At 36.4% G+C, this 14035-nt stretch overlaps 1 protein-coding gene across 1 annotated transcript; it reads right to left on the bottom strand.

The window, feature by feature from the left end:
* Nucleotides 1-129: 129 nt before the first annotated feature.
* LOC132707075 (protein Cep89 homolog) lies at nucleotides 130-13320 on the bottom strand. The gene is made up of 6 exons (XM_060678744.1): nucleotides 12692-13320; nucleotides 8252-8733; nucleotides 5109-5289; nucleotides 4891-5058; nucleotides 399-630; nucleotides 130-342 (listed from the first exon to the last, which is right to left on the bottom strand). The coding sequence occupies exons 1-6, from the start codon at nucleotides 13252-13254 to the stop codon at nucleotides 130-132; spliced, it is 1839 nt and encodes a 612-aa protein (XP_060534727.1). The 5' UTR covers nucleotides 13255-13320.
* Nucleotides 13321-14035: the final 715 nt, after the last annotated feature.

Below are 14035 nucleotides of genomic sequence, written 5' to 3'. Positions count from 1 at the left end.
CCGAAATATAAAAGGCAGCCTTCGTATAAGCAGTAGAATCGAGCCAGTTTCAATTTAAGCTCCAAAGATGCCAACAGAACAAATGAAAAATAATTAAATTTCGATATTTTTTATTATTTCAGGTAAATATTACTTATATTTATCCTTAAACAATTGGTAATGAGATAATGGAACGTGATCGTCTCTAGACACCACCTTCATCTGCTCGTATCCCGCAATCACCTTATGCAATTTTTCAATTTCTTTCTGATGAGAGTCCTTCAGCGACTCAATCATCTCGGTCTGCTCTTGAATCTTCTGCTCCACCGTCGTGAACTCCTGCCAAGCCGTTTTTTGTACGTCCTGAAACGACCGAACTAATTAGCAGACAAAATGTAGCCGAGACTACTGTAAATTACTTTCAGCTGGGTCTTTAGCGAATCCATTTTTACGGCCATCTCCGAGCCTACACTCTTGACGGCTTTGTTCTCCAGCTGTCGTTGATTTAACGCCCTAATCAAGGCCTCCTGTTCTGCCACCATGTCTTTCGCAAAGTTCATCGCTTTGTGCAACTGTTTACGACAAGCGCTCTTGGACAATTGCACTTCGTTGATCGAGTGTTCCAGATCTAATTGTTTAGCTTCGGATTTCCTGCAAGGCAATGGAATAAAAAAAGAATTGCACCTTGCATATAGAGATATGTTTCTCGAAGTTTTTAATGTTAAATTTTATAAATAGTATCATTTTTAGTATTTAGTCTTGTAGTTTAAAATACTTCCATTTACGCAAAAGTGACATCATCCCCAAGCTTCTAAGGGAATAATCTCTCTGCGGACATTCATAAACAAAAGAAATTGTCTTCACCATAGCAGCATAACTTCCAACACAACTTCTACTGTGGAAGCGATATTAAAAAAAGTTTCATTGTTAATTATAGTAGCAGATAGCAAGGAAAAATTAAAATGGATGTACTAATAAGGGACCGAAACGTTGCTAGCTAATGCTAAAGCTAAACTTAAAAAAAATATATTTTATTTATTGTCTACTTAGTTAATTTAAACTTATTTAATTAATAAAGCGACTAATTAAGATTGATTGAAGATTAGTTGCAAGTTGTAGTGTGATGTTCGTAAATTCTATTGCAGGGTGTGACATTTAAGAAATGAAAATCACTAAATCGATACTCTAGAACTGTCATAACACATATATCACAGTTTACTATCTTCCAGAAGGCAAAAACTCACTGCAAAAGGTGCAAAATTCTTGTTTGAGATTTGCATGCAATTTCAAAATTCAAAAAAAAAAAAAAAAAAAAAAAATCAAAATTCAAGAGAAGACTTTGATTTCAGTCGTTCGTTATGCAAAATATTCAAATGTGTACAAGACTGCTTTTCTTATCAAGCCAATAATCCCAGCTAATGTTAAGAGATGATGTTAAGGATTCACTTTTATTATTCTAGAACGGTTATATGTATACAAGGTGTTTTCTAATAAACTTTTGAGCTACAGGGTTGTAAAATTTTCAAAAATAAAATATATGCTTTTAATATTTGTTATACCACTTTAGATATTTTAATGAAATTTGGTACGACACTGTAAGAACTCCAGAAATTGAAGAAGCAGTTTTAAATTCTTCTTCTTCTTCTCTTGTCATTCCCATGTTAAGTCCAATGACTTGTGTTTACTGGGTAATCTTTAAACTTATTTGTGATTCTGATGACCAGCTATCTTGTCATCTTTTTGTGGTCTTCCTCCTGATCTTTTCCCCTCGGGTTTTCCATCTCTTGTGATCTTTGCTGATCTGTGCTCTTCCATTCTCGTTTCTTCTTCCCTCTCTCTCGTCCCCATCTTGAATATTACATTGTTGCCGGATATCTTCGTTTCTTACATGGTCTCGTCTAGTCTTTCCTATTGTGCATCTTAATGTTTTCATTTCAGTTGTTCTTAGCGCTTGTTTTGTTTTCTATGTATCGGCTATTGTTTTTATGGCATAAGTAAGTATTGGTCTTATACATGTTTTATAGATTCTTGTTTTCGTTTCTATTCCGAGATGTTTATTTCTCCACATTATATCCCTTAATCCACCTGCTGTGGCTGCTGCTTTCTTTACTTGGTATATCGTGTCTTGGTAAATATCTCGGTGGCTTGTTACATCTATTCTTAAGTATCTTGACATTACTTGCTTTATGATTGTCCCTTCTATCTCCAGCTTACATCTTATTGGTTCCTTGGATACTGTTAGACATTCAGTTTTCTCTGTTGATATTGCCATATTGTATTCTTTTGTGGTTTTATTAAGTATGTGTAACATTCTTTGTAGGCTGTCTTCGCTATTAGATATCTGTACCGCATGGTCCGCGTAACATAGAATCGAGACATTTGTGTTTCCTATTTTGTATCCTGCTCGTCTTTTTACTTTTTCTATGATTTTGTCCATAATCAGGTTAAACAGAAACCGACTTAAGTTGTCTTATTCCTGTATTTACCTATATTTCTTCAGATACATTTCCCTCAGGTTTTATTTTAGTGGGGCAGTTGTAATTGAGTTCTTCTATGATTCTTATTATTTTATTTATTTTGTTAGGTCCATGAAATATGTGAAGATAGGGTTGTTGTATTCTATTGACTTCCAGTCCAGATTTTTCCTGCCGTGTTAATTTTTATCAATTGTTTTTGATTGGGTATTATCCCCTGCTTAGCCCAGAAATAGTGTTTACAGATGAAGCTCGCTAAGCTAATTTCCACAATAACCACATTTGGGTCCATGCAGTTGTAGAATTTAAATATGAAGAACGGAAAATGTTTGGGATGGATTTGTTGAAAATTACTTAATTTGCCACATTTTCCCGCCAGAAGGTCTAAATATCCATAATTATCGCCGGACCTCAACCCCAGGTTCCCGATTTAAATAATTCATAATTTTACTTATACATTGTAGAAGAGCTGGAGGATCGTATAAGAGCTTCCTGCCATTTAATAAGAAACGTTGGAGGTATACTTCAAAGAGTGCGCGGCAATATGAGTAAAAGAACTGAAGCGTGTATCCTTCAAGGTGGGGGACACTTTCGACAACTTATGTAGTTTATGTAGTAGTTTTTTCAAAAAAGTTGTCATTAATTTATTTATTAAAAGACAAGTTTGTAAAAAACTATTAATATTAATGCACAGAAAGGGTTTTTATTTTTTTGAACAATAACCGGACGTCGTTATTTTGGGAGAAATTAGTGGCGTATATTTTATTTTTGAAAATATTACTATCCTGTATAGCAAAAGTTAAGACACCTAGGACATATGAAATTTTCTTTTTAAAGTGGACCCAAGAATTATTATTATTATCTATTTATTTATTGGGCCAACCGCCCAATATAAAATAAGATTCACAAAACAAAATAGTAAAAAAAAATTAAATAAAACAAAAATAAAACAGAATGAAATAGATATTTAAAGACCCAACTCTAGTATGACAAACATTGGTTTCCCAAATTATTAATATTGATATTATATTATATTTACAGTATTTTTCATTTATATTATTACATTATATTGGTGGTGGTGGGTGCAAGTCAATTTAATATCGAGTAACACTCCAAGATCCCTTATTACGGAGGCCTGCAATAACGGTGACCCTTTTGTGTTATGTTTTATGTTAAAACTTCAACTCCGGTTGAAGTTCAGTAGTTGGCATTTATTAAAATCGCACCATAGTGATAAGTGCTCTAAATCGGATGGGAGTTTTATACGGTCATCCCCATTTTGGACTCTCATAGAGAATTTTAGGTCGTCAGCAAATAATAGAAAAAATGCACGAGAAAACATAGACATTGAAGAGTAGGGATCTCACATATGATCCTTGCGGAACACCAGAAGAAAATTTAATTTCGGTGGATGGGAAGTCTGGACGCGCACAATTTGCACTATTTCGGCAAGGTACGATGTAAACCGTCCCTGGATTCCAATGTTTCGCAATTTTTTTTATTAAATTAATAAGATTTATATAAAAGTCTGTGTAAATGGCATAAATGTGAGACCCCTCTCCCAAATGTTCCAGCAGAAAATCTGTAAATGTAAGCAAATTTAACTCGGTGGAGGGATGGGCGAGAAATCGTCGATAAAGCACCCTTTTAGGCTAGCAGATATATAGTTAGACAGCCTAAACTTTCGAACACTTTAGGAATACAGATCAGGATACTGATGGGCCTATAATTATTGACCTGCGAGTTATCGTTGGATCTTAGGATAGAGGTAATGAAGCTTAATTTCCAGTAAGTTGGAAAAGTTCCTGTTTTTAAAGATTGGTTAAAGTGGTCTAAAAAATAGGGTCCTTTGTTGTTTTTATGTATAGTCGACAGTTTCTCGTAAATAGATGAAATCAAAATTTTCAGGTGTTCACAGTCCCTGACAATATCCTCACCCACAGAACAGGCCACGTTGCCAACGTGCACAACCCATGGAACTGTCAACGAACTTCAGTCAGAGATATATATTTCTGGTAACACTGCACTCTTCAAAATTTACATTTAGCCCTTATGTCTGAAAATCTCTTATAGCCTGTATATATACCGGTGATTATTGTATCTTCACGGTCTGGAGAAAATCAAACTGGAAACTTCTTAGCCGAAAACATCTTTAATGGAACGTAAATATCGTAGAACACGTTGACCATATCCTCAGGGGTTTTGTTAGTCACTGCATCCAAGTCCATCCGGTTAAAATCTCTATTAAGGCCGTCACCCATTAGACCAGAACTGTTGAAACACTGTCTGTGTTTATTACATTTTTTTTCAATACCTTCCAAGAATTCCAGTACCTGATATTATTTTTAAATTGCCCGCTTTCGAGTATTTATTAGTAATTAAAAAATAGGTAGAGTCACTAGATTGGTCACCAGTTGTGTTAATTATAAACACTCACTTAAGTTCCTTCTCGAGCTTTGCGACTTTCGACTCCAAACTTTCTTTCTGTTTTTTGATCGACGCCATCGCGGCATTAAGTTCGGCGATCGACTTCTCCTTAGCCTCGACGTTTGCTTTGAGTTTAGACATCTCGGCTTCGTACTGGCCCTTTAGTTCCTCATATAACCTGAAATCAAATCATTGAAAATTACAATTAAAAGGGAAATTCGTTCGCACCGTTTGCACTCGCTTACACTAGCCGTGTGAACCGATATCGGGATATAATTTTGCCGTTCGCTCTTGAAGTCGTCTTGGTGATCGACCAGCGACTTGTTCCTCTCTTTTAGCGACGCGTTTTCCGTACGCATTTTTATGTACTCCTCGTGGACCACCTTGTAATCTCTCTTCATTTGTTCCACTGAAACGAGCGATTATTATCGTCTTGTATGGGTGACTCCGTTCTAACTGTTTCTATTTAAGCAGGCATTTTGATAACATTCATGCAAATCATTGCTGTAAAATTGAAAACCAGAAAAAAATTCACTACAATTGCAAAGCATCAAAATTTAATCAAAATTAAAAATGTTTTTCGTTTCATTAATAAGACACTACAACGGAATAAGCTGGTATTTTACACATAGCCCTGATTAAGAAAAAGTCATCGCTACAAAATAAAATTGTTTCAGAAATCTGTCACCAGAGGGCACTATATGTAGAACATATTTCTTTATTTTCCCTATATTTTATTTATTTAGACTGATATTGCTGGGAAAAGACATGCGAAGAAGTAGGTAGATTCATGGGCATCACAAGAGTATCGGAAGCGTGGAAAATAATAAAGAATCTAAAAAAAAAGAAACTAGTAAATTTAACAGAATTGAGGTGGGAAAGCTACTAGCTGAAAATAGTCCAGAACTCCAAATGAACGATGTAGACATAAACATTATGTACATAAAAGTACAATAACTGAAATTAAAAGAGCCCTAAAGGAATCGAAAAATAAGAAAGCCGCTGGATTCGGAGACATGCCCATAGAGCTAATAAAGAATTCACCAGATATATTACTACAACTATTAGAAGAACTATTCAATAAATGTATACACGGAGATCAAATACCCGAGGACTGGAATTTAGGATATATTAGTCCTATTTATAAAAAAGGAGATAAAAAGCTGTGTCATAATTACAGAGGCATAACGGGAAAATCCTGTGTAGATAATATATTTGTCTTGCGACAAGTAATGGAAAAACGTAGAGCCTACAACTTAACTACCCATTTGGTAGATCTTGAAAAAGCATACGACACGGACGGACAGGACAGGATGCCGGACACAGTCAAACGCTCCCACTAGCCCCGGACTGTGCCCCTCCATCCTGTGGACCAAGCCGTTCTCAGAATGACTTCAACAAGAAAAGGTAGTATCATCAGCGAACGATATACAAACTATGTCAGCAATGTGCTCAGAGAGATCGTTTGTATAGATCAAGAATAGAAAAGGGCCCGTAATGGAACCTTGGGGTACTCCATGTTCAACAACTCTAATTTGTGATGATTTTCCATTCAGGACCACGATCTGGCTCCTGTTGGAAAGATAACTTTGAAGGAATCCGACCAATGAGGGATCCACACCATACCTCTGCAATTTATTCAGAGGAACAGGATGCCGGACACAGTCAAACGCTATCGAAAGATCGCATAGGACTGAGCCGGAGTACTCTCTGCTTTCAAAATCTGCGTAAACCCGATCAAGAACTCTACTAATCGCTCCACAAGTCGATTTACCATGTCTAAACCGAAACTGGGCCGGAGACAACAAACGGTTGTCCTAGAAGTAAGTTGCTAATTGAGAATATAGAATGTTTTCAATAATTTTACCGATTGGACGATAACTATTTATATCATTTATATCGCCATTCTTAAAAACTGGAATCACCATGGACAACTTCAAGGAGTTGGGAAAAATACCCTCGGATATACACCTGTTCGTCAGCTTAGTCAATTGATATTTATTTCATATATGTCTTTACTATCATTACACTTAAAACTGGTCAGGATGTCTCTCATTTCAATATATGAGACTTGACGGAAAGAAAAACGCCTATATGTATGCGCCCTCATAGACTCAATTGGGTCGTAAGAATTGGCGATATTTGAAGTTAATTTATTTGCGACGTTTGAAAAATATTAATTAAAATTGTGGGGAGTGATACCCAGTGAAGGAAAATTTGATCCACTCCTGCGTTTCCTATTAATGATCTCCCATGCTGCCTTAGAAGTGTTATTGCTTTTATTTACGTAGAACGAGTTAGCAGACTTAATTTTATTTTCTCCCTGTAAGCAGGCCTATCAGATTTTTTTATATTTTCGATATCGGGAAATTTAGGATTTTGTTTTTTGATATCCTGGATAAAGTTTAGCTAATCCCGCATCCCTTGTAATTCGTCGGTATACTATTCGATGTTTAATTTGTTATTTTTAACTATTTTATTCTTGAGAGAAAAAGCGCAGTTAATTTTGCACGAATATAGATCGTTTAAACCAACCCGAGTTACGGGCCTATGACAAACAGTCTGCACCCTGTCAGTTGAATTTGTTGGGCAGTAAATCTTACACGTAACTGCACAGTGGTCAGACAAACGAGTATCAATGACATCTACCTCATTCTGATAATCAAAATTTATAAAAATGTTATCCAAATAGTTTTGCTGCCTGGTTGGGACAATGATTAGACCTTCAAGGCCATGGGAGGGCGTAGGTATGGTCTGTTCATAGATATAAGAAAGTGACCAATTGCTTTTGAATGAATCCAACGGTGGTTATTAACATACAATGCAACAAGATTATTACCTAAAGTTTCGGAATTTAAATTTAGGTAAAATTGTGGTCCGTAATAGAAAATAATTTTATTAGTAATCATTCTAATGCTAATTCTAATATGCGAGTCTAGTGTATCGCAGGAGATGCTCCCGCCCAGATGTAGAAAACACTATTCTATTGAGACGAAGGAAGTTATAAACAATGTTTATTTGACCCTCGTTGAATTTGGTGCCAGCAAGCAAACATCTTTAGAAGAAACGGCCACATTGACGAAAATTCCAACGTCAACTGTACGGACAATTGTGAATAATCCCATTCCAGCGAGGAAAGTGATTGTGTGTAGATGAAAGTGATTAAAATATAATACGGCGCAAACCGGTGTTAAATGTGGCAGAACGACCTTATGGAAGTGTATTCAACACATGGGTTTTAGATTGAAAAAAATTGCAAAAGGCAAGTTCTAAAAAAATTTTTTAGAATTCGGAGATGGCGACTGGAATATCTAGAAAAAATTAGGATTTTGTTTTCAAAAATCTTATTGCTCCGGGGGATCTATAGGCACCTTTATTCTCGTACACTTTCAAAATCTCCTCGATTTTGTCCTGCTTGATGGCGCACTTTTTAATCAGAGCATCGTTTTGATCCTTGAGCCCCTTCAGTTCAGCTTTTAAGCGTTCCAATTGCGCGGCCAACTTTGCGCTACATCGTTCGTCCTCTGTAAGTTTCTTGTAGAGCGTTTCGTTCTCCTCGATGATCTCCTTCAGTTTGCCGGTAAACCGAGACATTTCCGTTTCGTAGCTTTGTATGATCTCCTCCTTTTCGCTAATGGCGTCTTGGTAAGCGTCCAAAAGTGGTCCCAGGGTATGTCTGTTGACGTTTCCCCACGCGATGGGCGTGTGTCTGTGATTGATGTGATCCGAAGAGAGGATGGTTACGGTTTCGCCTTCTCTCGACTGAGACGTTTTCAAATTTTGGCGTAGATTATCGACGTGGAGGTTGTGCAGTCTGAGTTTGTCTTGGTAACGTTCCAATTGGAGGTTGAGCCTGAAACAATTGAAACGTGGAAGGTATAAAAACGGTGGTCGCTTCTAACAAGTTCACGTTAAAAACATAAATTAATAATAAATATATAATTCTTTATTTTCCAGCTCAATTTAACAAAATACAACAAGAAAAACTTCCACAGGAGCAAAGTCAAAACGGATTTAGGAAAGGAAGTACCATACACGACCACATCTTCAGTATCAAGCAAATTATGGAAGAGGTACACCGTGTGCCAAATAAAATGACCCACTATACGGTCTGGAAACCCATAGGAGGTACGAAAAAAAATTTCGTACAAAAGTGATCTAATATATTATAATCTTATTGATACAGGGTGTCGCAAAAGTGTGCCCTCCGATATTAACTTTGTTATGGCAAATAGAACACCTTGTATATATCGAAATTTTTCGAATCCTTGGTTAAAATAAAGGTCACTTTCTTAAAAAATTTCTATTCGAATTTTGCATAGTTTAGACAGAAATTGAGGTCATGTGTTTTATTTAGTAGTAGTATCGTGTCTGTGCTACTTAAAAAATACCTAATATTGCCAACAAGTGACCTAATGATCGTTTTATTTGGCATACGGTGTACAAAGCGGCTATACTGACATCTATCCAGGTTTCCTAGACCAAGAGAAAGCTTTTGACAAACGTCCAAAATATGCGGTGAGGGAGAGTTTGATAGAGCAAGGCGTTAAAAGAAGACTAATCAGCAATCAGCATACTTTACAGTAAATGAGGGCTTTAAGCAGAGCGTTTTGCGTCCGCTACTTTTTAACTTGGTTATAGACGATGTAATAAAAAAAAAAACAAGATTGCTTTCGAAAAATCGTCGCTGGGTTTGGCAAGTTCGTAGCGCGTAGCGCGTAGCGCGAAGCAGCATTTTATTTTGAAAAGAAACCGATTCACAGTTTCTTGTAATAGAGAGAGACATTGTTCTTCTATCGTGCTCCTGCGGACCACTATGGAACTTTAGCCAAACCGATGTAACTTTATTGTGCATGCACCCTGTATAAACTTTGATAAATGTAATAATTTGCACAAATAATAGCGATTGCAAATGGTATTCTTTTAACTATCTCGCGAACCCTGTATGATAGACGAAGCTTGACAGTCTCTATCGACACAATTCACGATACTGCTTAAACCAGATAATCTTATGTTTTATAGTTTTTCATTTACGGCTAATAATTTAACCAACGCAAACGTCAATTTCCAGGATTTTTTTTTGTTTTTTTCACCCATAATCGACACACCCTGTAAATAATCCAAAAAAATTCCAGAGTTAAAGATCTCCCACGTTTCCCGCTATATGATTTCTTTCAATAGGGTAAACAGTTTTCCAGAAAAGAATGCAGTACGCCGTAATAATCAATGATGCCATCGCGTCTCGATTGACGACGAGAAATGGTGATTTTCATTTGGATTTTTTCAAATATCTCGAATGGCGTATGTGATAGACGAAAATCGTAAAGATAAAAATTCTAGCTCTTGATGTGCTATATAACCGCGTTTAAACCATATTTTTCACGAATTTTGATTTACGGTTAATAATTTATTACAAAAAAGAAACAATTTTCATGGTCTTTTAGATTTTTGTTCACAATTGACAAACCCTGTACATAATCGAAACAATACCTGAAATAAAAGTTGTAATGGGATTTTTTTTCGCTGTATAGAACTTTAAGTTGGGATTACTGTTCAAGACAGCTGTCAAGTAATTTATTCTCAGTTTGGTTTGGCAATTCATCATGAATTGCCAAACTGTCTGAACAACCCTTGCAAATAGTGCATTTTTATTTCGAAAATAATGGTTCTGTGCGGAATACGTATCGCGCACTACGTCCATTTTATCGTCGACAAAATCGTCCATCAGAGCAGTTAATTCGATTAACCATGGAACGTCTTCGCACCACGTTTACTCTTATTGATAACTCGCATCCCCAGTTTCTTCTGTACGGTGCGTAGAGAAGAAGCTATTGCTGCTGTGGAGCGTAGCATTGAGGAAGACCCGAAGACCCATCGAGCACAGGAATTGGATCTGTGTCTATCCACTTTATGGAAGATTTTGCGGAAGGATCTTGGTTTACGTGCTTACAAAATCGAACTCGTGCAAGAATTGAAGCCAAACGATCATCAAGTAAGGCGTAGATTCGTTGAATGGGCCCAAAACGAGATTGCCGTTGTTCTCGATTTTCATAAGCGAATTTTGTTTAGCGATGAAGCGCACTTCTGGTTGAATGGCTACGTCAACGAACAAAACTGCCGCATTTGGAGCGAAACACCGTTACATCCAGAAAAGCTGACCGTACTTCTCCAAAAACGATGATGGCCAGAACGTTACAGTCAATGGTGATCGGTATAGAGCTGTGATTACTATCTCTTTCATTCCTGAATTGAATAACCATGACGTCCAGGACATGTGGTTTCAACAAGACGGCGCAACATGTCACGCAGCTCGTGCCACAATCGATGTATTGAAAGACACGTTTGGTGACCGCCTAATTGCACGTTTTGGACCTGTGAATTGGCCTCTAAGATCTTGTGATTTAACACCGCTAGACTATTTTCTGTGGGGCTATGTACAGTCATTGGTCTATGCGGATAAGCCACAAATGCTTGAATGTTGGAAAAAGTCATCGAAAATTGGACGTCCAGATTGGACGACATCCGCGCCAGCCGTCGCGGTCATATGCCAGAAATCATATTTAAAATGTAATGCCACAAACACAATAAATAAAATTCATGTCAATCGAATAATCCATCGTTGTTTTACTGCAACTTAAAATTCTATACATCGAAAAAAAACACCCCATAGTTCTCGACCTTCCGCGTTTTACGGCTTTTTGCCGATCGGTTTAATAGTTTTCGAGATATGAATTTTTTTATACCGCCCAAAATGACGCCAAAAAATTTTTCGACATTTTAAAAAAATATATTCGGCGATGCCCGATTGCACCTGGCTACATTATACATACATATATATATATATATATATATATATATATATATATATATATATATATATATATATATATATATATATATATATATATATATATATATATATATATATATATATATATATATATATATAATATTTTTTTGCACAGTGCGTTCAAAACTGAAAACTCAAAAACTAAGTGCAGAACAAAGTCAAAGGAGGATGCAGTTTTAGGAAGGTTCGTAAAATTTCAAACTGTTAATGTTAATATTAAGTTTGTCCTCATTAGATATTTTTAATATGATTTTTTACTGAAACAATTTCGTTTGGGCTGGGCTAAGGATATGGGAGCAAACAAGTCATTTTTGATTTTGTCATTAATTTAATTGTTTTGGCATGAACTTACACTTAAATCGCCTCTTTGAAGGTATATGTTTATTTTGATCATATCAAAAATTGCTGGCGGGTTTTTCGATGTATTTGGGCATTTTATTAATCTTTCTTAAGATTAAATATGAATTATTTTAGCAACAAATTAAAAATAATATGTTTTTCTTATCTTATCGTTCCATATTGTACATAAAGTTTTCTATTCGTTTTACTATGCGAAGGTCATTTGAAAAGTTTCCTACCTCACCCTGAAGATGGCGGCACTAGTTACTATTTATTAATGTTATTATTATTTAATTTTTATGAATCTGTTAGAATTTTATTCGGCTATTCAATTTGGTCAAAAAGATTGGCCCGATTGGCAACACAGGCAACAAATTGTCCGCAACACAATTTTGTAAATCCGTTATAAAAGCATTTTTTTTCATTATTTTCCTATATTGTTTAAGGGGCCGCATAAAAGCAACGAAGCTGGATGTCCGCCCGAACTTATCTGGTTAACTAATAGAGACTTTTTATTATTACTATTGTTATTATAAATAATATATAATGGTGAAACAAGTGAAATATTTAGGTAAAAAAAAATAGAATTATATGAAAAATAAGACGAAAATAAATTATGTACCTGTAGACGACGGTTTTCAACATATTCAAATCCTCATTGAGTTCCTTATTGTTCAACCTGCACTCTTCATTTTCCGCACTAAGTTTATCAATTATCTTCCCAAGTTCCTGACAGTTCTCGCACGCCTTACTGACTTCAGCCCCACTCTTCGCATCCTCGCACTTTTCCAGCAACTCCTGGTACTGCCTTCTGATCACATGGGTTTCGTTCGCGATTTCCGCATTGATATTCTGCAACGTGGTTACCTTTTCTTTGAGCTTCAGTATCCTCTTGACTGAAAGGTCTTCCAGTTCGTTGAACTTCGCGGTCAAGTCCTGGTTCTCTTGGTTAAGTCTTTCTACTTCTTTACTCAATGTTTTTCTGCAAGTGCGTTTGGGAGTCTCGCGTTCCGGAATCACTCCGTCGTTCTGTTTGGGATTTGCCTTGTGTCTTCTGGAAGAAAAATTGGCAGAATATGTCTTCTTGTTGCGAGAGTCGTCGTTCTTTTTTTCCCTCTCTGATCTGTGCACGGGCACAGTGACGTGTTTTCTTTTGGGCACGTACAAACCCTCGCTAGCCGACATGGCACGTTCCTTTGTCCATCAAATTTTAACGCAACGAGTGTAGCAGTATCGACCAAATACCACCAGGTTTCGCTTGCACTGTTTTGACATCGGAGTTAGTCATGTGGGTGAAAATCAAATGGTTGCCATGGTGATGTGAAGCGGGCGCGAAAATACAAACTACACGCGGTGCGGCGACATCTACACGCGGGCATAGTAATCAGTACGAAAGGCAAACGTTACGTGTTGGTGGAAAATCGATTCACACCGGTGCACTTTAGTGCCATAAATATTTCTGAAATATTTCAAAATTCCACCCGTTTGCAACCAAAACCAAAACGTTTGAATTTGCTTAGAAAATGCGCAAAATTTCATGTTGATTCCTCAAAATTCAGAGGTTTTAGCAGTACAATAATTGGGAATTCGAATTTTTGGAAGGTCATAATTAGAGTTAGGATTTTATTTATTTTTATTTTTTTTTATTATTAGGAATATCAACCCAATATTTTGGATATAAATAATTAGATTAACTTGACACAAAGTTTCCATTCATATAATAGTTCAAACCTGGGTTGGTTCTTGCTAACATGCAGCACAGAGCACTTTTGAGCATTCAGCGGCAGTAGCTAAGTTGAACACCACTTGGAAATAGTATTCAAGTCTCTCTGTAATACGTCCTCATGTGTTGAAGGATTTTCAAATAATTTAGTGTCATCAGCATAAGCGCTCACATGAGAATCGATGCTGGAGAGCAAATCCACGGTATACACTAAGAATAGCACTGGTCCCAGCACCGATCCCT

The sequence above is a fragment of the Cylas formicarius genome, unplaced genomic scaffold (assembly GCF_029955315.1).
Source record: "Cylas formicarius isolate icCylForm1 unplaced genomic scaffold, icCylForm1.1 PGA_scaffold_10__41_contigs__length_53128322, whole genome shotgun sequence".
Classification (NCBI taxonomy): Eukaryota; Metazoa; Arthropoda; class Insecta; order Coleoptera; family Brentidae; genus Cylas; species Cylas formicarius.
The sequence above is the reverse complement of the archived record's forward strand: the minus strand, read 5'-3'. Positions and strand labels throughout refer to the sequence as shown.

Excerpts from the sequence above, each read along its gene's own strand:
- LOC132707075 (XM_060678744.1), bottom strand. The coding sequence starts at position 13,254 with ATGTCGGCTAGCGAGGGTTTGTACGTGCCCAAAAGAAAACACGTCACT. Across the intron at positions 631-4,890 it reads AAGCTCGAGAAGGAACTTAA|GAAATCCGAAGCTAAACAAT; the intron begins GTGAGTGTTTAT and ends ATTGCCTTGCAG. Across the intron at positions 343-398 it reads CGCTAAAGACCCAGCTGAAA|GACGTACAAAAAACGGCTTG; the intron begins GTAATTTACAGT and ends CGGTCGTTTCAG.